The sequence below is a fragment of the Podarcis erhardii genome (assembly GCF_964252035.2).
Source record: "Podarcis erhardii genome assembly, chromosome: 2".
Lineage (NCBI taxonomy): Eukaryota > Metazoa > Chordata > Lepidosauria > Squamata > Lacertidae > Podarcis > Podarcis erhardii.
In genome coordinates this window covers 27802929-27827288 of record NC_138498.1, presented here as the reverse complement: position 1 = coordinate 27827288, position 24360 = coordinate 27802929, and the positions used below count along the sequence as shown (strand labels likewise).

The following is a 24360-nucleotide window of genomic DNA, read 5'->3' as shown; positions in this document are numbered from 1 at the left end:
GGCCTCCCACTGCCTCCGTGCCACCGGAGCACGATTTCTGTTCTCATCCTGAAACAAAGTTCTTAACCTGAAGCACTATATCTGGGTTAGCCGAGTCTGTAACCTGAAGCGTATGTAACATGAAGCGTATGTAACCTGAGGTACCACTGTACAAGAACCTTTAACCTGACCTGGTAGCATATGGGCAGCCTATGGAAGCTTTTGAAAACCAGAGTGGTAGCAATAATCTGACCCCTATCAACAGTCTAGCCAGCATGTTTTGCACCAAAGGTAGCCCCCCAAAGAGCTTGTTGCTATAATCAAGGCTTGGCTCAGTGCAGCAGAACAACTGTGGAGAAGCAAGCGGGGCTGCAATCTCCTCTCCAAGAGCCCTGTTCTTTGACATACCAATCAGGACAGTGGATGAAGAATTGTGAAGGACTCTTGTGTTTATGCATATGGTGGGACCAGGGCTGCTAGAATGGGGAACTTGCATGGAAGATAAGTTGCTTGTTCTGTAAAGTAATCTCCATATATCCCTGGACTGGACGTATCACAGTAAGGGTGATAGCAGCCAGAGACTTTAAATGAACCATTGTCCTCTAATTCTAATGGACTCAGAGGCTTTCTCTGACATTTCAAGTATTCTGGAAAAGCACAGCGACTGCCTATTCCTCCCATGCCCTATTGGCCTTAGCACTTATGTCACCTTGTTGTCTTGAAACAGCCTCTGTACTTCAAAGCCTTCCACCTTGTAACTACTACATGGGCAGCCACTGCGCCAACATCAGGAGGGCAGGCACTCAGCTCTCCTGCTCTGTCCGATGGGGGTCTCTTGCCCTCTTTATCCACAGGTAGAGATGAATTTTTCTGCACGCCGCAGGCAAACAGCAGTGTGTCTGCACTGGGGGAGAAGTGTCTCCAGACTTCAAGGCAACCATTAGATGATCACCTCTCATTATTAAAGTTTAATTTAAACTGCGTATCGAAAAGAAAAATACAAACAAACTCGTATCAAAGGAGCCTCCGGCACTTTTAGTACTTGATTAAATTTTAGGATGTGGGGGCTGGAAGCAGTCTGAATTCCTTCACTTATTTCCTTTGAGTTTCCATCCTCTGGTTTCTTTCATTGCTGCAGAGAAGCTACATAAATGAATGCCTGAGATTAATTCACTCTTTCCAGGTTTTCTGCAGCCTAAAGGGAAAGCTTTTCCTGCTAGCCCCATAACATGTTCCTCTTCAGTTTTTCCATGATCTTTTCCTACTTCATTTCCCAGGCTTTCACACTCCCATGTCCTCAAACTTGTTTCACCATAGCATCCCCATCCAGCTGCCATGCTTAGAAAAACCCACATATTTCAGCAACTCCCCCTAGTTTTCACAGTCTCTCGAAGTTACCATCAGTGGTAAGGATGCTTCAAACCTGTTTGAACATAGATTCATTTCCCCTCCATGACATGTAATTACAACTGCATTTATGAGACACAGCAAAGTTCCAGGCGTATTTTATGGGGTGGGGTGGGGTGGGGTGGAGCAATTCTTTACTGCACAGTGCTGATGAAATAATCTGTGTACATAAAAAAATAAGAAGAGCTTGTTGGATGAAACCAATGTCCCATCTAGTCCAGCATTCTGTTCTCATGGCGGCCAAACAGATGCCTGTGGTTTCCAGCAACTGGGATTCAGAAGGATTACTGTTTCCAACTGCGAAGGCAGAGCATTGCCATCATGGCTAGGAGCCATTGGTAGTCTTTATCCTCCATGAATTGGTCTAATCCTCTTTAAAGCCACCCAGTTTGCTGGCCACCACTGCCTCCTATGGGAAGAAGTTCCATAGTTTATGTGCCCATAGTTTATCTGTACCAAATCTTCCAACATTCAGCTTCATAGCTTCATCAGATGACTGGGAGTGGCCACTGAGACCATATAACACCAGTCCTGAAAGACCTACATTGGCTCCCATTACATTTCTAAGCACAATTCAAAGTGCTGGTACTGACCTTCGAAGCCCTAAACGGCCTCAGCCCAGTACAGTGGTACCTCTGGTTGCGAACGGGATCCGTTCCGGAGGGCCGTTCGCAACATGAAAAGAGTGCAACTCGCAGCAGCGCGTCTGCACACGTGCAGGTTGCGATTCGCTGCTTCTGCGCATGTGCTTGATGTCATTTTGCTCTTCTGTGCATGCTCGAGTGGCAAAACCCGGAAGTAACCCTTTCCGGTACTTTCGGGTCGCGACAGGAAGTAACCTGAAACAACGTAACATGAAGCAAATGTAACATGAGGTATGACTGTATACCCAAAGGAGTGTCTCCACCCACATCGTTCAACCCAGACACTGAGGTCCAGCTCCGAGGGCCTTCTGGCAGTTCCGTCACTGAGAGAACTGAGGTTGCAGGGAACCAGGCAGAGGGCCTTCTCGGTAGTGGTGCCCGCCCTGTAGAAGGCCTTCCCATCAGATGTCAAGGAAATAAACAACTTCAGTGGTACTTCGGGTTAAATACTTAATTCGTTCCAGAGGTCTGTTCTTAACCTGAAACTGTTCTTAACCTGAAGCACCAATTTGGCTAATGGGGCCTCTTGCCGCCACGCTGCTGGAGCACGATTTCTGTTCTCATCCTGAAGCAAAGTTCTTAACCCGAGGTACTATTTCTGGCTTAGCGGAGTCTGTAACCTGAAGCGTATGTAACCTGAGGTACCACTGTGTCTGACTTTTAGAAGACCTCTGAAAGCAACCTTGTTTAAGGAAGTTTTTAATGTTTGATGTTTTATCATGCTTTTAATATTCTGTTGGGAGCTGCCCAGAGTGGCTGGAGAAACCCAGACTATCATCATCATCATCATCATCATCATCAGATGTCCATGAGTTCTCGTGTTGTGGCAGAGGGAGAAAAACTTTTCTCCAGCCACCTTTCCCATGCCATGCATGAAGTTATATACTTCTGTCATGTCACCTCTTAGTCACCTTTTCTCTAAATGAAAAAAAAAGTCCCAAATGCTGCTACCTTTCCTCGCTTGATCATTTTGGTTTTGCCCTTTTCTGAACTTCTTCCAGCTCTAGAATATCCACATTGGGGAATTGCTGGAAATGGAGAGAGAATGGGCAGAAAAGATGATAACAGAGGCTTTCATTTTCACAAGCTATGGGGTAGCCCACATTCCCTTTTTCATTTTTAAAAAATAAAATTCTAAGCAGGACCAAGGAATACGAATACCTCTGAACCTGAAATAGTAGAAGCTCAAGAACTCTGGCCTTTTCTCTGATTTGCTTCATTTTCACGTTTTGTGATGTTCATTTGAAGCCCAGAGTCTGAAAGAAGAAGCCAGGAGTTCAGACGCCCAACAACTTTCAGAAAATCACATGATGGATATTACTTACTGTTCTTTTTTATAGGTCAGCTTTGTCCTTTGTATAATTTCCCAATTTTTATTTCAACCTATCTGTTGTACTGAGAAATACATAATCTTGCACCAATCAACAAGCAAGTTTAATCAAGCAAACTTATCCAAACCTGTAGAAAGTTACGTGTTTTGTCTCTTTTTAGCTACTGTTGGTTTTAAGCATCATTTGAATGCTCTTAAATACCTGTCTTAATTGTTTCTTATTGAGAATTTTAATGTTCTGTTTTATATTTTTGTCAATGGCTTAGAGGGTTGTTGTTGTTTTTACAATTGGTTTATAAAGGTTAAGGGGAAAATAGAAGCAAATGCTGCCTGTGACACTGGTATTTTTAATAGTGTTCATATCCACCCAACATCCCTTCTTATCACATATGAGCCAGTGTGGCAGATATGGTGGTGGCTCCTGGCTACAGCCTCAGAGATGCTAGATATCATTTTAAAGTTCTATGCTCTCTAATTTGGCTAAAGTCCACGCAAGGCTCATAGTACACCCTTGTGCAAATTAATGGAAACAAACAATGTAGTTTATTGTACAAAACTCACATATACATATACAAAACTCACAGATACATTAGTAACAGATATGACCTCTGCTATTTTTAAGCAACATTTGAACACGGTTTGGCATGGAGTCTACTAGTTTCGAACAGTCACTGTTGATTTTCGGATCCCTTGAGTGAGCTGCTCCATAGTCATACAGTCTACAGCACGGAGGCAACTTTTGCATATAGCCCACAAATTCTCAATGGGATTGACGTCCGGAGAATTCCCTGGCCAATCAAGTACCTGTACTTGCTGCTCTGTCATTAATTTCTTCACCACTTTCAATGTGTGACAGGGGGCTAGGTCCTGCTGCAATATCCCAGCACTGTCAGGATACCTCTTTTCCAGCTCTGGAATAACTCTCTTTTGTAGAACCTCGATATATTGTGGCGAGTGCATCATTCCTTCTATTGGCTGCAGGCATCCGACACCATAATGATCAGCTGACTTTTCATGTTTGTTTTGAGTACAGGATTATGAGTAAGATAGAAGACATTCTTTGTTTCAATTAATTTGCACAAGGATGTACCATAAGGGCACGGGATGTACCAGCACTGACATGCTTGATCTTTGCAGAGCAAGAGGGTATGACCACACAATCAAGTGGCCAAGGTGGTTATATGGCTTCTCAGATTCAGAAATGCAGCAGCATGCAAATTCCATGCTTATATTTTGCCATGAAATTACTTCTCCAAGATGCACCAGTGCATGTATGCTTTAAAAAGCAGTACGGCAATACCATTCAGAGTTCAAGGCAGCAACCAAAGGAGTGCCATCTTCCCAACAGGAAATTTTGTGGCTCCCATACTTGGTCCTGATACCAAACCTGAATTTATGGCTCTCTAGCTCTGCGATGTGGGTGGCGCTGTGGTCTAAACCACTGAGCCTAGGGATTGCCGTTTGGAAGGTTGGCGGTTCGAATCCCTGCAACGGGGTGAGCTCCCGTTGTTCAGTCCCAGCTCCCGCCAACCTAGCAGTTCGAAAGCACATCAAAGTGCAAGTAGATAAATAGGTACCACTCCAGTGGGAAGGTAAACAGTGTTTCCGTGTGCTGCTCTGGTTCACCAGAAGTGGCTTAGTCATGCTGGCCACATGACTTGAAAGCTGTACGCCGGCTCCCTCTGCCCATAGAGCGAGATGAGCGCACCACCCCAGAGTCGTCCACGACTGGACCTAATGGTCAGGGGTCCCTTTACCTTTACCTTTAGCTCTGCTTAGCCTGCTTAGTTTAGTCAGGCAGCCATCCTTGGGAGCAATGATTCTCAGCTTCCTTCCCTCCCCACCCAAATATGAGCACTGCATGTTCATTTTATCCAAAACAATGTGGTCAGTTTCTCTCCCACATAGGTTTAAAATATTTTTTTTAAACCACAAAATTGTAGGGACAGAAGGGACATCTTCCGGTCCAAGCAGATATGTAACCAAAGTGTATCCCTCTCCTTTAACTGGAGTGTGACTGTGGGAATGAATCCCAAATTTAAAATGCTTGTTTTCCAAAAGTTCAGCATCATTAAGACCAGTTGCTTACTTCGACCCTTCTCTCCTAGTTTTATTCCAACAGCAGATTTCATATTTTTTTTGGCTTTTATTTACTTTTACTTTTTTTCATTTTTTTCATTTTTTCATTTTTTGTCCACAAAAATGGAGTGTAAAGGCCACCACATAATCAATCGGCAAGTAAATAATGAAAGTTTGTGTTGATATAGGCCATGTCGCCACAGTGTACACAACAGTAATTCACTTTAGCCTATCAGGAGATGTATGAGATTACAGTTGCCCTTACTATCTACCTCATTGATTGTGTATTGCATTGATCTGTTTAGTCATCTCCCCCTCCTTTCTCTCTCTTTTTTTCAAGGTACATGATCACATCCCTGGACCGTACGCATGCTGGCTTCTACCGCTGCATTGTGCGCAATCGCATGGGAGCCCTTCTGCAAAGGCAGACTGAAGTGCAGGTGGCATGTAAGTGGTGGCGCAAGTCATGCTCGAAAAGTTTATAAATATATATATATACAGGGAAATAATCCATGAAGTGAGCTACAGAGCAAGAGGACAAAGGATGATGGCAAAAGAGGTTGACCATTCCCACCACCTTTGGAGTGCTGGGGAGGCCCCAAGACCCCATGAGATTCCAGGGCCACCTGGAGGAACAAGAGCAACAACCTGGGGAATAATTTCCTTGAGTAGGAGCTGTTCCCCTGCTCTGCCAGGATGTCCCAGGCATGCCCATGCTCCCTACTCCGAATGAAGGGACTTGCCTGTTGGATGATAGGGCTTCAACAAAATGACTGGAGGACCAATAAACTATTTGAATATGTGTCCTTCCTGAACAATGATAGGTCTACACTCTAAACCAATAGCAGTTTAATGCCCGTTTTACTGTCATGCCTTTGCCCCAAAGAAACCTGGTGATGGTAGGTTGGCAAAGCCATGACAGTAAAACGGGCATTAAACTGCTATTGGTTTAGAGTGTAGACCTATCATGTGCCTTCTCACAGAATCCCAGTCATGTCATATTCCTTCATTCAAACATTTTCACAATAACCTTCAAATCGAACACATTGTTTCATAAGTTGACTCAGACCTTTTCTACTGCATTATATCTTTAGCTATTACAAAACTTACAAAACGTTTCTCTATTACAAGTATTTTGTCATTTTTCTTTCACTGCTTTTATCTCAAATCCTGCCCTGAATTTCGTTTGACTGTAATATTGTTTTTTAATAGTCCACAAAAGGCCTCCATTCTTATATGAAAAGTTTGTCATTTCGGTATCTTAATTTTGCTGCCAGTTTTGCCATTTCTGCATAGTCCCCATTACTTTCAAAAGCTACTCCTCCCTCGTTGGAACCTTCTCTTCTTTCCATTTCTGTGCATATAATATTCTAGCTGCTGCTGTTGACACATTAATAATTCGGTCATCATCTTTGGAACATCCTTCCCTATTATACCTATAAGAAAAGCTTCTGGTCTTTTGGGAATAGCCCATTTAAACATTTTCTTCATTTCATTATATATCATTTCCCAAAACCCTAAAAGACAGTCTGAAAGAATTCATGGGAAGAGGGAATGACTGTAATGCTAGTTCATTTCTAATGCTGATGTGCCCTTCAACTCCCCTTCCCGCTCTGAGCACCTCCTGTCCTCCTTTTCTAAACTTGTCTAAATTACCCCTTTCCCCATCACAATCAGGAAATGCTCTTTTCAGAGGTTTGTTAGTTGTGGCCTTATTATCACGTGTGATTTCTCTTTCACACGCACAGAGAGAGAAATGTTTCAGTTGCAGCATATCTTTATGACAAGTAGTCAAGGTCATCAGGCAGCAAGATCTGGGCTGCTCTTGGTGAGCAAAATGTTAGGTGAGAAATTATTGGGTGCTAAAGGGCTCTTCAGTTGAGCAGTGCAAAGTGGATTTGGAATCAACAGCTGGAAGGTGGAGGTGGAGGAATGCAAATTAAAAGAAAGGCACAGTCTCTTTACAGGGTGAGTGATGAACCGCAGGGACAGAACATCATCAAACCTGGGCCTCTTTCACCTTCTTCTGATCAAGATTAGAGGACTTTGTAAAGGACACCACTCAGACGGCTGCAGAATTTTTGATACAGCAATAATGAAAGGGTATTCTGTAGCCATGTCCTGTCCATGAGAGGTCACCTTCCAATTTTATCACACTTTATTAATCCTCTGACAACAATGAAGTGACCTTTTGTAGCAGTGCCAAATGACAGAACCTCCAAAGCGATGCCCCTTTCCTCCAAGCTGACAGATCTTAAAATGTCTCTTTTTTCTTTCTTTGTTGGTCTATTTGCTTTTTTTTTTTTTAAGGGGGGGAACCTTTCTGATTTCTCCCACTCCCTGTCATCCCTATTTGCAAATCTCCTATGGCAAGCGGAGCTGGGAACTTGTGAAAGCTTTATCTTTAGTCCCTTGTAATGGAGCTGCAGGAAGAAAACAGAGCAGGACTGAGGGGCATTGGAAGATTGGGAGGCAGGTTGCGAGGGGGTCGTGCGTGCCCCCCCCCCCATGCTAACAGAGCCATGAGGAGACAGGAGAGTAGAAGTGGCAAATATGCATGGAGGAACATTAACGGGACTGCATGTGAATCTCACCCCAAGGAAGAGGAGGGGGCTGTTTGCCTGAAGTGTTAAATCCCTAAGATGGCTTATAACAAAAGCAAGCAGTTCTTCTCGGCAGCACCCTCTGGAAGGCAGGGAAAGCAAACAACGTTTATAACAATTACAGCACCATTGCCTGACGCAGGGACAAGCCGCCCATATAAATCAGCCCTGGTCTCTCCGACGTGCGGGGAGGTAGGGTGGAAGAGGCCGGGGTGTAGATGACAAATCTTCTGCTGGCGACTGAAGATTGTGGCTCAGTTGGCTGCCTCCTGCGGCACTTAGCTAGAGAGCTTCATGGTTCAGCACAGCTGGTGGGTGTGTGGGTCTCTGGGAAGGGGTTTTGCTGTGGGGATGGATCAGACATTTTACAGTTAAGAAAGTGATGGGGAAATGCATTTGCAGTGGAGCCCTTTGATCAACTTTAACTGCACAAACTTAAATGGAATCAATGAACTACTAATGGGAAGGTGTATAAACATCCCACAAGCAAATCAGGATGATTGCAGGACAAACGCACATTTTCATATAGCCACGCTGCAAACAACTGCATGATAAAGACCGAGTATAATCCGACCTCCGTATAAGCTTTGTGAAACAAAATCTGGATGAATGCTCAGCCCTCAAGTCATCTGGAGCAGCTGGAAATGGCAAGCAGGCCTTGATTCTTCTCACTGTTCTAATTTGTTTCTCTTCTGAGATTTGCTAGGTTCTTCCAGGTTAGCAGCGGGCTGCATGGGCAGCAGATCCCAGACACCAAAAGGCTAGGTCTGACAACGGATTCTGCATGCCAGATCAGTGCATGCTGTGAGGACTTCAAAAGCCCGGAGAAGAAGAGAAATAACTTGCTGAGCCAAGAGCTGGAGAAGAAAGCAGAGAAAAGCGCCGTGACCACCAACCAGAGGAAAGGAGCAGCGGGAGCAGGGTGTGTGTGTTAATTCAGGCCTCAGGCAATGTTGACAAGGTACCTGCAAGGCTTCTTGTGCTGTCGCTACACAGACTTATAGAAGCACCGCCTGGGAAAGGGAGATGCCATTTAATTAATCCTAATAAAAGAGATGCTTTGGAGGAGCGTCTCATCTACAAGCATGGAGGGGTGTGTGGGTATCAGAAGCAAGAGAGCATCTCAGCTGGTGAAAGAACAACTCAGAAAGTCTCAGCATTGGTCTCAGCACTGGACCACAATAGCTGATTGCACTCTTCCAAGCCTTAATTCCCTCTTCTCTTCCTTTGATGTTGCTCTTCCGTATCCTTTGCCCACAACTGCAGGAGCCACCATTTTTAAAAATTCACAACCTGCAGTCAGGCTTCAAATAATGCACAAGCACCTTCAAAGATACTTTGAGGTTCCTGGGTTTGTTGGGTTGTGTGTTGTTGTTTTTTTAATTAAGAAAAAAGAAATACATAAGGACACCCATTAAGCGACTCCACTATCCAGAAGCTAAAGAACTAAAACCCACCCTTTTCTAATTGTGTATTCCTTCACCGCTGCGCATTGCTGCTACAAAGTTAATGCTGCAAAGACTGTGCCAGAACCAATTTCTGTATTGTGGCAGTTACTCTCCGTTGTGCACTTAGCTATCTCCCCGCACTTAAGAGAACCAGGAATCGCTTGAAGAAAAACCGAAAACGTTCACGACTCTTGCAGCTTTCGTTTTTTTAAGGGATCTTCCTCCACGGTTACAAGATTCATGATGAAATTACAGGTGCAGGAAGCCCTGAGGCCAACATCTCCAACGATGGGGGCTTAACCTCCCTCTGACGCTCCTTGTTAGAAGCACTTTCCATCAGGAATAATCTTAAGTGGACTTGGTGCCTCATCAGCATTCTCGGGAATGAAGATCTACGAGCCGAAGCAGGGAAAGAAAATTAAAATCCAGACAGCCACTCGAACGTCTTGGCGAGGGGTGGGGAGGGAAGGAGCACCTTGTTGCTTGCAGCCTAAAGGAGTGCTGTGGGGAGGGGACACCCCCCAAGATTTAGTACGCTGAGTTTCATGACTCTCTGCCTCTCTGCCAGGAAGAAAAATAACCACTGAAAATTGGGAAAAGAAAATAATCACCATCAAAAATGGGGGAAAGGGGAGATCTGTGAACATCTCCTAACTTTGAATTTGTAAATCATATTGCATCTACAGGATGAAAACCTCCTGGTCACAGCCATGCCATATATTTAAAGCACTCTCATTCCACTTTAAACGTCATGGCTCTTACTCCCCAAAGAATCCTGAAAGCTGTAGTTCGTTAAGGGTTTCCTAATGACTCTCAACAAAAGACAGTTCCCAGGATTCTTTAGGGTGTCGGGGAGCTATGGCGGTTAGAGTGGCATAGTAGTTCTTTAAATAAGGTAAAGTAAAAGTAAATGACCCCCGGACAGTTAAGTCCAGTCAAAGGTGACTATGGGGTTGCAGTGCTCATCTCGCTTTCAGGCCGTGGGAGCCGGTGTTTGTCCACAGACAGCTTTCCGGGTCATGTGGCCAGCATGACTAAACCGCTTCTGGTGCAACAAAACACAGTGTTGGAAGTCAAAGTACATGGAAACACTGTTTACCTTCCCGCCGCAGCAGTACCTATTTATCTACTTGCACTGGTGTGCTTTCAAACTGCTGGGTTGGCAGGAATTGGGATGGGACAGAGCAATGGGAGCTCACTCCATTTCACAGATTCGAACCACCGGCCTTCTGATCAGCAAACCCAAGAGGCGCAGAGAATTAGACCACATCGCCACCCACGCCTCTTTAAATGTATAGTGTGGGTGAAAGTGGCTAAGAGAACTGGAAGGGGGTGTCTGCTTTCCCCCATGGTGAGCAGGGCTCTCAGGGGCAGCTCTTTATCCCCTAAAAAGTGAGCAAATATTGACATAATAGAAGGGGAGGGTGGTGTACCTGTTGAAATGTGGAAAGTTGTGTAGCCTACAGCAGGAGAACAATGAGCGGACAGTGCTTTTAAAAAGAAAAACCACACACCCCTCCGCCTGGAAGCACCCAAAGACAGAGATGGGGTGCAACAGGTACTCCTGAAAGAAGCATGAATCAGCTGCCCCAAACTCTGAGGGGTTTCAGCCCCCTGAAGCTGTGGCACATTCCAAATGCGACAGACACCGTCCACCGTTGTCAAATGGTGCTTCCTTGGCGTGTGTGAGGCGCCTGGCCAGGTGTGCAGTTTACCTCAGCATTTAACCAATATAAGGCCTATGTTATTACCCAAGCCCTACAGATCACACCTAAGAGATCTGAACACCCCTAATTCACTCCATCATCACCTTCTCCCCCCCCCACCTTCCCCAAAGCAGCCCCCCCCCTCCAAAGGTTGGTGGCAAATCAGGCAGCTAATGGGAAATTAATCAGACAGCTGTGCTAACGCTAATGGCCAAGTCATTAAAAAGAGATTCTTTACACGTTTTTAATTACAGCAATTAAAGCAAGTCAATAAAATGTCTCCCCACGCCCCCCCCCCCAATTTTGTCATTAGTACTATTATTATTAAAGGTTCTATAAATTTTCAAGCACACAAGCAGCTGTGCTGCACGAAGAGGCACTGACCTCCATCCCAGCAGCATCAAGGTAACTGTTGATCAAATGGAGTGAGGAGGGGAAAGGGGAAAGGCACCTCTGAATGTAGATTATATGAGTGTTGGAGGGGGGGCAGGCCTGGGAACTGTAAGTGGAGGGTGGTGAGTGTGGGCGTTTGGGAGGGGAGGTGCACAGATGAACGTGCATAGGCAAAGTGTATAAGCAGAGGAGATTGCATCGAGCGTGGGAGAACAAGACATTTGCTTTTTAGCATGGGTCATTGCCAATTTAAAGCACATGAAACATTAATTTGTGCCATCTATGTTCTAAAGAAACCTGCACGGGCTCAATAATGCCTCGCTGAAAAGCCATACCTGTTTGCAGAAGAGCCACTCTTCTCCACTGCAACTTGTGCCCACTTCTGGTGATTTGCTTGTGCTCTGGGAACCGATTTGCAAGTAGAAAACGCGTATCGTATCATGTCAGCCAAGAAGGGTGCTCACTCACACGATATAAATTGCCACCTTTCGAAGTGCACATGGGCGATGACTGAGAATGGGCCAGGTACTCTTTCCCATCTATTTTTGCAAGGAAAAACCGGCCATTTATACTTAAAGATAGCAGCATTTCATGACTGGCATGATATAAGTGTGTGTTTTGCACTTAGCAATTCATGCCCAAAACAAAACTAGCACCGCATGAGAGCTGACTTGCTGCATAGCCAAGTAAAGGTTGAGGAAATCTATAAAATTTCCAGGTGTCAAGATGACAGCTGCGAACCAACACAGGAATCCTCTAATGAAGTTAGATTATGGCATTTTGATGACACTGGGCTGGATTGCACTGCACTGCTGGCTTGTGCAACTGGGACCCATGGATACAAATGCAGCCCATGAGCACTGCATTGTGGCATGCAGCATACTTGATAGCCACTGCCTCCACCACCACCACCGCGCGTTTATAGTTATAGGCAGAGGACAAGCACAGGAGGGTTATCAGGCCCATACCATGCATATCTGGCAAGCTGTGTTCAGATTGGTGACCCATAAGTTGCATACATTCCAAGTGCCCCAGAAAAAAGGGACATCCCGTTTTGTCTCATGAGATCTTGGCAGCCATTATGTGTCCCGCCATCTCGCATACTCTTGCCCTGGAAAAAAAAATGCTTTTTCAGGGTGAGAGTGAGGCGTGAGTCATGTGACTTGCTCAGGAGTATGTCCTGGAAGACATATGTCCTGGTTTTGCATCAGAAAAAGTTGGAAGGTATGAAGGAGCCTAGTTGCCTTTTCTCATAAACTCTGCCTTACCATGTGGCATCTTAAGTTCTCATTGTACCACCCTGTTCTCATAATCTTCCTGATCCACTTGCATAGAACCTCCATGTATAAATTGGAGAATAGCAAAGCTTTGTGTTCTTGGGAACGTCTTTAAATGTAGTGGTAGTGGAGGACACAGGAGCCTACAACTTACCTGCTGTACAGCCAGGCTCTAAGAATGCCAGGTATTTGGTTTCTCTGCCCTTGCACCTAACCTGTTTGCTGCTCTTTCTTCCTTTCTCCTCCCTAGATATGGGAAGCTTTGAGGAGACTGAGAAGCAGCAGAGTGTGTCTCACGGGGAAGCCGCCGTCATCCGCGCTCCCCGCATCGCCAGCTTCCCTCGCCCGCAGGTCACATGGTTCCGTGATGGACGCAAGATCCCTCCCAGCAGCCGCATGTGAGTACAACTGGCCTTTAGAAGAACCACCGGAGTTTAAAAGAATGCTGGAAGGTGTTTGGGAAAAGCAGCACCCACACACTTTGGATAATGGAACCATGTGCCTTCTTATTATCCTCCTCAAAGGCCTGCTATTTCACCTGCATGTTTGGCTTGATAAACATAGAGGGGAGGACTGCAAGTTCACATTTGGATGAGCTGGAGAAGCACGAGGGACAAAAAGCACAATTACCGTATTTTTCGCTCTATGAGACGCACATTTCCCCTCCTAAAAAGTAAGGGGAAATGTGTGTGCGTCTTATGGAGTGAATACAGGCTCCATGGCTTCGCACTGCTTTCGCTGAAGCCGGGAGAACAAGAGGAGTCGGTGCGCACCAACCCCTCTTGCTCTCCTGGCTTTGCTTCACTGGAGAGGCGCTGCGCAGCTTTCCCTCTCTGCGCAGCGCCCCTTCAGCAAAGTGGGAGGAGAAATGGAAGGGGCTCCGTTTCTCCTGCTGCTTTGCTGAAGGGGCGCTGTGCAGAGAGGGAGAGAATTGTTTTCCCCTTGTTCTCCCCCTCTAAAACTTGGTGCATCTTATGGTTGGGTGCGTCTTACAGAGCGAAAAATATGGTAGGTTGTGCTCCCTCTCCTTCCCACCGTGATGGTGGCATCCAAAGCAGCCCACTCACAGATTAACTGGGGCACTAACCCCTAGAGCAGTGGTTTTCAACCAGTGTGCCGTGACACCCTGGGGTGCCTTGAATGATGGCAACACTGGCCTCTGTCCCTTTTTCCTTCCCTCCCTCATCTAATGCCCTCTCGTGTCTCTGCCTCCCAAGGGCTTGCCCAGTTGTTGCAGCAGCCCTGGCTACAAGCTCCCCAGGCGAGTGGTGGCTCTGGGGCTGGCCAGGGGGTGCTGGTGGCCAGGAGTTCAGGCCGTCTCAGAGTACACAAGCAAGTCTGCCACCCCTTGCTGTTGGGAATGGTCAGACAGGTTCCAGGCCCCTTTGGTGCCCCACATGAAGAGGCACCTCTCTTTGGGGCATGGAACAGCATCTCAGAGACCTGGGGCAGCAGCAATGGCTGCTCAGAGGACTCTCAAGGAGAGGGGAGAGGAGAGGAGAGAAGGCTGAGGGAACACTCCAGAAGGGAGGGTGTATGAAAAAGGGCGAGGGGCTGCCAGCTGTGCAGGCAAGGGATGACACAACTGGGCTCCTGAGCCCCACAGGGGTGCCACAGAAAGATTGCAGTTGGTCAAGGGAGCCGTGGACTCAGAAAGGTTGAAAACCTCTGCCCTAGAGCAAAACCCACAAACCCACATTAGGTTCTTTACCATTACTCTCCACATACATAAAAGCACTATCAAAGCAAGGAGATTGTCCATGCATTCAGACACATAAACCTTTCCTCTGTTTTAAGCAAAAAAACATGACCAATAGTGGAAATTGCTTTCATTCTCTCAGATATCCCTGCTTTGTCTCCCTGTTCATCTCAAGGGGTATGTGCCAGCTTTTTTCAGCGTTCACGTGACATTGGCATCAAAATGCCAGCCCTTTTGCCCAACCCCAATTTAATCCTTTCCAGGGAAAATTTGATAAGTTTTTTAAAATGCCTGTTGCCAGTTACTTGCTTGCAATACCTTAACAACCAATTTACAGTTTTAAGCCCCCCACCCCCATATTAGAAGCACCCAGAGAAGCTTTCCCGCTCCCCTGACAGGAGGCATGCCATTCCCATCTAAGGTGGCCAGCATTTCATCACACTTTGCCAGCTAAGTGTCCCCTCGGGAGCCACTTGCGTAACGGCCCATGTTCCCACCCTGCCTCAGTGACACCGCAGAGTAATGCCAATTGCCTTCCATTCTGGCTCCGTCAACCATATCACAGCAATTACAGCTGATTAATATTCATAAGAGAGTTCAAAGAGGTCCTTCCTTGAAAAGTGGATCCAGCAGTGGCATCTCGTGAGCGAGAAATCCCCAGCCGGTGAATGCTGTTGGCTTGGCAGACGGAGCTGTGGATTCCTGCTGTCTTCGAACAAACTGGATGCTCATCAAACATTTACCTTTGCTCCCATTTCTAGACACAGGTCCGGGCTTTCCAAGTCTGCGTCCAGGAAAGCGTGGCTTAACTGTGCCTAGGAAGCGTGGGGCAAAAGGTCGGTTTGGATGAGCGCTCCTTAGTTTGTACTCCCTGTTTTCTGTTGGCGATAAGCAACAGTTCCTTTCTATGCATCCCATTGAGCTGAATTGTGGCCTGGATCCAGGACTGTGTTATTCAGTTTGTTAATGGGCTCACTCTGCTCCGTCATTAGCACTTGACTTCAGGTCCCGAGTTCCTGTTGCATCCCTCCCTCCCCCCCCCAAAAAAAAGAATAAAGCAAATGAATCTTTAAAGGTAAAGGTAAAGGTACCCCTGCCCGTACGGGCCAGTCTTGACAGACTCTAGGGTTGTGCGCCCATCTCACTTAAGAGGCCGGGGGCCAGCGCTGTCTGCAGACACTTCCGGGTCACGTGGCCAGTGTGACAAAGCTGCATCTGGCGAGCCAGCACAGCACACGGAAACGCCGTTTACCTTCCCGCCAGTAAGCGGTCCCTATTTATCTACTTGCACCCAGGGGTGCTTTCGAACTGCTAGGTTGGCAGGCGCTGGGACCGAGCAACGGGAGCGCACCCCGCCGCGGGGATTCGAACCACCGACCTTTCAATCGGCAAGCCCTAGGCGCTGAGGCTTTTACCCACAGCGCCACCCGCGTCCCTAATGAATGAATCTTTACAGAGCGGCAAATGTGAACATTCGCAGCTGCGTTAGAAAGAAAGAGCAGAGGTTCTTACACACACATACACACACGCAAACACATTCTTTTTTTAACCTTAACTCAGACATCAATCGCCATATTATCTTCAGTACCCTTGCTCTGATGATCTGGGGGTGGGGTTTCTCTGTGTCTTTCCCTTCTCTCCTTGACGGCATTGCTCTCAGCTGTTGTCTTCTTCCAAGAGTCATCATGGATGCTGAAGAGGCGTAACAACTTTCCCAACACCTACAGGGATGTGGGAATTGTTGCAGTCAGCTTGTTACATGGCATGCCAGGGTAGGCGTCTGAGTAGGTTGCCTATAGATAAAAATATGGTTTGGCAACATGCACAGCATTATGAATATTGATAAGCCAGGATGCTTTCTACTCTGAGAGAGGGAGAGGTGCACCCTGGAAGAGGCACAAAGCACATCCTGCAAGAAAACCCGCCGCAACCTCCTCTCCTCAACCTTCTCCCCCATTGGAAAGGCACGAGGCAGACACATTAGCCTGGCTGTTTGTCAGAGAGAACCCTGCCACGTTCCCCTCTTAATGGGAGAAAGTGTGAGGGAATGCGGCAGAATGTGTCCTTGTTAAACTAACATTAAGGATGTTTAACAGATGTCTCAGGCGCATCACATTAAAATCCGGAGATAGACTTGATAAACTAATGGCTTTGTTTATCATGGAGAAAATGAATTTGGGAGAGAAGGGGGGCGGAGAGGGAGAAAGACGTAAGGAAGGGCGTTCGCTCTTTCTTAAGGGTTGTAATACTCTGTTCAAGAAAGAGGGCGAAAAATTGCCATGTCTCCTCATACAGACAGACACATTCATAGTGCGATACAGCATTTCCCCTCTGGCAAAGGGTAATTTTTCACGAGCCGAAGCTTTCCTAGCAGCCAACTCTCTACTTGTTTGCTCCCAGGCACAGCTCACTCAAAAGGGTACAAAGTTGGGGGCTGTGGAGCCCGGCGCACAGAATTAGCATATAGAAAGTGTGCGAAGTCCGACAAATGTTGCATACGTGTGTTCATGCGGCAGTGCATGTGGGGCCCACAATCCAATGAATGGGGCAGCTAGCCCCAGCGTCGCCATAAGGACTTTGCACTTATGCTCCTTAAGCAGTATCACTCTTCATCTCCTACTGTGTGTTCCTGAGTCTGCCTGTTAACTCTTGCTTCATTCATTTCTCCAGTGTAGTGTAGTGGTTAAGAGCGGTGGACTCGTAATCTGGTGAACTGGGTTCGCTTCTCCGCTCTTCCACATGCAGCTGCTGGGTGACCTTGGGCTAGTCACACTTCTCTGAAGACTCTCAGCCTCACTCACCTCACAGAGTGTTTGGTGTGGGGGAGGAAAGGAAAGGAGATTGTTAGCCGCTTTGAGATGCCTTAAAAAGGTAAAGGGACCCCTGACCATTAGGTCCAGTCGTGACCGACTCTGGGGTTGCGGCACTCATCTTGCTTTATTGGCCGAGGGAGCCAGCGTACAGCTTCCAAGTCATGTGGTCAGCATGACAAAGTCACTTCTGGCGAATCAGAGCAGTGCACGGAAACGCCGTTTACCTTCCCGCCAGAGCGGTACCTATTTATCTACTTGCACTTTGATGTGCTTTCAAACTGCTAGGTTGGCAGGAGCTAGGGGATTCGAACCACCGACCTTCTGATCGGCAAGTCCTAGGCTCTGTGGTTTAACCCACAGTGCCACCCGTGTCCCTTTTGAGACTCCTTAGGGTAGTGATAAAGCAGGATATCAAATCCAAACTACTCCTCCTCCTCCTCCTCCTCCTCCTCCTCTTCTTCTTCTCCTTCTTCTTTGCTGTTTCTGGCCTTGTTTTCTGCTCCCAAGTTCCCTCCTTTGTGCTTATCCGTGTGCCTCTCTTCCGACCCATCCTGCTTCCCTTAGGCACAAGGCTATTAAAATGTAGCCTCCCAGTGCCTGATATAAGTAATGCCACTCCTGTTCTGCTTTCAGTTGTGTGCCCTCTGCTAACGGCAAGGGTAATAAGAGCTACTTAGGGGTTTATCCACACTAACGTTTCCTCTGCACTTTCCAGCACAAGTCCGTGTTTTAAAGCTCCTGTGTCTGAGCACTCTTCTTTTTTGCACCCCAGAACTTTCCCTGTGTAAAGTTGCAGGCCCTCCAAGTGCCCCTATTTTCAAGGGACAGTCCTGAATTTACAGAAGCCATCCTGGTTTCTTATTTGATCTCAGAATGTCCTGCTTTCCCCTAGGACGTCCCTATTTTCATTGGAGAAATATTGGAGTGTATGAAAGCTGTTCTTTACTGGCAAACCAGAGCAAACGTTTGTTGTTCTTCAGCTGTAAAGAGTGGGTTTTTGCAAGGAAGGCTTGGGGGGGGGAGCGCTTGGACACAGCTTCAAAGCACAAACCTGTGCCTGGAAAGCATGGGGCCAAAGGTCAATGTGGATAAGCCCTAAGTTAGGTAATATAACTCAAATACTAGCACTAAAGCAATGGTCTACCAGCCTCAGAGGTTGGCCTACCAGGCTGCTTTGGGTGAACCACACCCACCTTTCCCCAGCCTGGTATCATAAATGACATCAAGCATGGGAAAGTTGGCACCACGACTTGGGAGTCCAAGGGCACCTCTATTCCTTCCTTCGCATTTCCGGTTTAAATTCATGCGCTCTTGATTCTTTCATTTGAAGCTGGGTCACCAAATGTTATGGTGATGCCTGGTGATTGACAGGGGGGTGGCTCTGCCATCGAGATGCTGTTCCGCACCCCTATACCAAGAGATGTTATAAGGCTCTTCTACACCCCTATCACATGTTTAGACATGTGTCAGCTCAGCTCAGTCCGCCGCATTAGTTAATGTCTAACGTCAGTGCATAGATAACAGTGAACCATGGTCAAACTAGACAAAGGAAATCTGTGCCTAGATGGAGATGACATCTGTCATTTTCTGGGCTGTGTGATCCTGTAACCTTTTCTCAGTCCCCTAACTCTGATTAAGGCTGATGTCTGCAAAGGCCTGTTGTGTTGACTACACAAAGCACCTTAACAGGGAAGCCAGCCAAGTTGTTCTCACCTTCCGGAATCAACTCCACCTCCGTGGAATGCAGCCAAGGAGCCCAAATTTGATTGGAAAAACAGCCCAAAGGCTAGAGGAATCACCCACTGCTCTCACGTTCAATTTGCAGCACCGCCTCCCCAAAGCTGTGTTTCAGTGTATATATATATATATATATATATATATATATATATATATATATATATATTTCCAGGGGGTCTGATCATGCCTCTCCCGAGTATCTCATCTAATTTGGCCCCTAGAGACGCATTTACCCTTTATTACGTGACGTTTTATTACACGCGCTGTGCACCCGTATAACACACTTCTGCCAAAACCTCCTTCCATTAGGAAGCACAGCAGAAAACACACACACACGTTCTTTAAAGAATAAAAGTACACATGGCGTCCTAGAGTGAACACCGAACTGCTAGGTTTCTCTCCCGTATACAGACATTGTGGTGCAATTGAATATGTAACCTCCATTATGCGGGAAGTGAACTGGTTGCCTTTCCATTTGTGAAGGCGGTTTGAGAAGATAAAGCTCCTTTATCACAAATTTGATGGTAAAATATAGTTCCCCTCCCCCAGCCATTTTATGTCTCCAGCAGATTAGATCATTCTGTAAAAAGGAAAACTATTAATCTAGGAACATCCAACTTGTTCTCCCTCCTGAGCAATTCGTCACTGGGGTAATTTAAAGGCCGGCACCAGGAGATGGGGAAGAATTTTATTTTATTTTTTGCCTTTTGTTTGAGGTGAAAGTAGCTTCAGCATGTTTGGTTGAGGATTGCAGCTGGCTTGTCTTCTGGAGTCACCTGCATGTATTACATGTGTGTATGCAGAATTGCACACACTCCCAAATTTTCTAGACATACCTGGAATACTGCAGCCGAAAGCTGTCCAAATTTTCACTTTTTTAAATATAGCAACCCTAGTTTATGTACATTAATGCATATATAGATCTATGTGAAAAACACCATATGCACAACTACCTAAACCTAACATGCACCCCCCCCCCATTGCCACCAGTCAAGGAGCACACATGCAGGTACTGGTTGTGGTTCCATTTTTAAAGGCAAGCAGGTCAAGCCTTAGCCAGAAGAACCTGGATAGAAAACTACCTGGAAATCCCATGTTGACTGCTTTGAGCTCCTTGAAGGAAAGGCAGTATGCTTGTTTAGCTGCCAAAAGAAAAGATACTTGCACACAAGGCATCCAGGAAATGAGAGGGTGGTAGGTTTGCATTTATGTGCTTTTATATGCATTCTGTGTTTAAATATACACTTGAGAATTAGATTATGTGTGCTCAGTCTGCATACCTGCCTGTATCCCAATCCCAGGCATACACCAAATGAAATCATGACCACACTGATGGTCTTTTCCCAAAAAGGCAGCACTAAAAATACCTGAGTGGAAGCATGCACTTTCAGATATTTATGCAAGTAGGTGTAGAGTGTGTTTATTATTTGACTGTATATATCTCTCTGTCCTGGGAGCTCAGGCCAAGCAGCAGTCCTGCGTGATAGAAAAAGACTTGCTTCTGTGCAAGTGGTGTGGCTTAGTTCCAGAAGTGCCCCCCTGTCCATTTTTTCAGGCAAGAACCCAACACACTCCCCTAAACATTGCTCTAATACAGGGGTGTCAAACTCAAATTCATCGGGGGCCGCATCAGCGGCCGGCGCTGCTAGAGGGCAGACGTTCTCTGGCTTGTAGGCTGCCGTGCATGCGCTGAAGAGGCGGATTTCTTGTGTCAAAAAAAACAAAGCGAGAATAAAAGGTGAAGGCTGGCGGCATGACGAGGTCTGGTGGGCCGGATTCGGCCCGCGGGCCTTGTGTTTGACACCGGTGCTCTAATATATCTATGGTAACTGCAGACATGACAGGGCTCCTGAACCTTTAAGCAGAAGTGGGCCTTTTGGCAACAAGCTACACCTGCTGAAATTCCCATTTCTACACAACTATTAAAGGTGCAAAAAACTCACCCGTGTCCTCTTTTGCAGCTGGCTACCCTAAGTATAAGGGACGCGGGTGACGCTGTGGGTTAAACCAGAGCCTAGGGCTTGCCGATCAGAAGGTCAGCAGTTTGAATCCCCGCGACGGGATGAGCTCCCGTTGCTCGGTCCCTGCTCCTGCCAACCTAGCAGTTCAAAAGCATGTCAAAGTGCAAGTAGATAAATAGGTACCGCTCCAGCAGGAAGGTAAACGGTATTTCTGTGCACTGCTCTGATTCGCCAGAATGCAGCAGAGCTCATAATCCATGCTGGATTATTTGTGGCAAAGCTTGGGTGGAGTCAGTGGGCTAGCTAGCAAAACTTGTGCACCTCTCCTAGCAACCTCTTTTAATGTGGGCACCCGGTGCACTTGAGACGCTCTCTGCTCTAAAGCCATTTCCTCCCTTTCCTTCAGAGCCATCACGCTGGAGAACACCCTGGTCATCCTATCGACAGTGGCACCTGATGCTGGAAGGTACTATGTGCAGGCCGTGAATGACAAGAACGGAGACAATAAAACCAGCCAGCCCATCACCCTCACCGTGGAGAGTAAGTGACCCTTGGGGACGAGGTGGGAGAGACCTCTGAGTGGGAGTTCACAGCTTTTCTAGCAAGGCGTCTATACCTTTATTTTTTTTATATATAAAATTTTTTATTGGGTTTTCAGCTTTTTCAGACAAACACACACATATAAAACAAACACAAAACAGAACATCTGTAATTTCATAGTCTTACATTCATTACCTTCTTTCAGTGACTTCCCCACACCCCCCTACCCACCTTCCAATTTCATTAAGTATCTCAGCAAGTTATTTGTTCATTTCTCTTAAATATTGTTCATATCTTTCTTAAAATTTATCATTTTTCCATTTTTACTTATCATATCCCATTATATACATTGAATCCTTTCTCTAAGGTCGGCCTAATTTCTCTCCCACAAATTCCTCGGTCTTTATATTAAACCAAAAATCATATATTGAACCAAAAATTATAATATTTCAGTTCTAGATCCCAGAGTCTTACCACCCTACACTCCCCTCCCTCCCCTACCCCGGTTTTTGCCCCTTCCCATATTTTTAACCCGGATTTCTCACATCGGAGGCCCTTAGGCCCCAATTAGTCTCTTTCCACCAATTTTGTTTATAGTCCTTTTTGTTGGTCTTCTCTTCTCGGAGGAATTCTGTCCCCAGTTGCTCATATTTTCCTCCTTCCAAATCAAACAGAAACAGTTTCTGTCCAGGATCAACAAATCTCCCCTGTTGCAGCTTAAAGAATAAGTCCCCATCAAACTTGTTCATTCTTTTATAGCTCGATATTCCAGTTATTCCAGGGACTTCCATCTTTCTTTGCAGATTTGTAATCCTTTGGTTGTCTTCTTCATTTCTTTTGTTCCCAAAAGTTACAGACTTTTGATTACTCTCTTCCTCCTGAACTCCCTCTTCTCCTTCTTCTTTTTCCCCCAGTTCTAAAGTTATCTCTTCTTCTGCAGCTGCAGGTTCTTTTTCCATCCGGTTAATTCCATCAACAGAGTTGCTTAGTTTAAGATTGAAGGTCATCAATTGTTCACTCATAGCCGAGCTCTGTTCTTGCAGAGCTCCCACCAAAAAAAACATTTTTTTTATCTCTGCCAGTAATTTTCCTTCAGCCGCCATTGCAATGTCTTTAGTTCCCTCCAGGGGGATTTCCATCATGGTTCTTTTCCAACAGTCCGTTACTTTGTTGTTCAAAATTAGTTTGTTTCCAGTGAATTTAATGTAACACTTTTAATCCAAAAATATATTTGTAGCACAGTTCCAGGTTTTAACTATCCGTTTGACAGCTCTTTTGACAGCTGTCAAACTCCTTATTCTTTCTCTCGGGTTCACACACAGGGCGCTGCCCGGGTTCGGGGGGGGGGGGTCAGCCAGAGAAAACAAAAGAAAAAAACCTCTGAAATTCCCCTCTCTTCACTCCAGCACAATTAACTTTTTAATCCAATTTATGAAAGCTTTTTCTTTAAACACCACAGTTTTTCCGACTTAGTGTTCCTCTCCTTACTTTAAGTCTTTTGGTGGGGGGGGGAGTGTGGACTTCCTTTTTGACACGTCCCCCGATCGTACTCGAATTCAGGAATAAAAACTTTTAGTGCCAAAATTTCCTTCTACTCACGGGTTGCTTTTTTCAGTCCCAATTTCAGGAAGAAAGACGGCGCTCTACGGTCATGGCTCGCGGCTTCGCTCCGCCGAGGTAGCGCTGAACTCTCAGCACCACGCCGCTCCCCAGTCCACTCCGCAGCCTTTAAAAAGGCTCTTCGCGGGTCGGGGAGGGCGCTTGAGGTGCCCACCGAGTTACCAGGTCCGCAAGCTTCCGCGCTTGCGGTTTTTAAGGGTCCCCGTGTCGCCGGCACGGCAAGACCCGTCCTCGACGGAGCCGATTCCCTCCGGGGCTCGGAGGGAATCCGCCATTACCCGTTCGCGCTATCCCGGAAGTCCTCCAAGGCGTCTATACCTTTAGCGGGGTAGGCAGAAATCCTGCAGGAACCAGGAGAAGGATGAAGCACCCGGTTCTGCTTGCCATTTCTTGCTCGCAACAGCAACGGGGTGGTGCGCTAGGAAACTATGCTGCTTGTCAGGAACTTTTGGAAGTAACCGTTGGATGGGATGTCCACATATTTAGCACTGTGTGTGCATATGCATGCTTTTTATGTACACATGTGCATGCTTCTCCGTTAAGAGTTACTGCCTGAACTTTTCATTGCTATGACTGCAATTCTAAAGACACTGACTTGGGAATAGCTCCAACTGAACTCAGTGGGATTTGCTTTCGAGTAAACCTGCATGCGCTGGGGGATGCCTGTCACATTTCTTCTCCTATTTATTATTGTCTAGACGCGGGTGGTGCTGTGGGTTAAACCACAGAGCCTAGGACTTGTCGATAAGAAGGTTGGCGGTTCGAATCCCCATGACGGGGTGAGCTTCCGTTGCTTGGTCCCTGCTCCTGCCAACCGAGCAGTTTGAAAGCATGTCAAAGTGCAAGCAGATAAATAGGTACTGCTCTGGCGGGAAGGTAAACGGCGTTTCCGTGCGCTGCTCTGGTTTGCCAGAAGTGCCTTAGTCATGCTGGCCACATGACTCGGAAGCTGTACACCGACTCCCTTGGCCAGTAAAGCGAGATGAGTGCCGCAACCCCAGCGTCAGCCACGACTGGACCTAATGGTCAGGGGTCCCGTTACCTTTACCTTTAGGGGCTGACAATCCTGGCTTACTTTCCTCACCAAGCCCACTACACCCACCAACCTGCTCTCCTCTTCCCCT

The 24360-nt window shown here is 46.5% G+C and overlaps 1 protein-coding gene across 10 annotated transcripts in view; it reads left to right on the top strand.

Annotated features, from left to right (window-relative positions):
- SDK2 (sidekick cell adhesion molecule 2) overlaps positions 1-24360 on the top strand; it is a 338404-nt gene that overhangs the window by 238251 nt on the left and 75793 nt on the right. For all 10 annotated transcript variants that reach the window (XM_081849481.1, XM_081849483.1, XM_081849479.1 and 7 more), the window contains exons 3-5: positions 5780-5886; positions 13117-13264; positions 21483-21616. In XM_081849481.1, coding sequence (XP_081705607.1) covers positions 5780-5886; positions 13117-13264; positions 21483-21616 — 389 coding nt within the window. The remainder of the gene's footprint in view (positions 1-5779; positions 5887-13116; positions 13265-21482; positions 21617-24360) is intronic.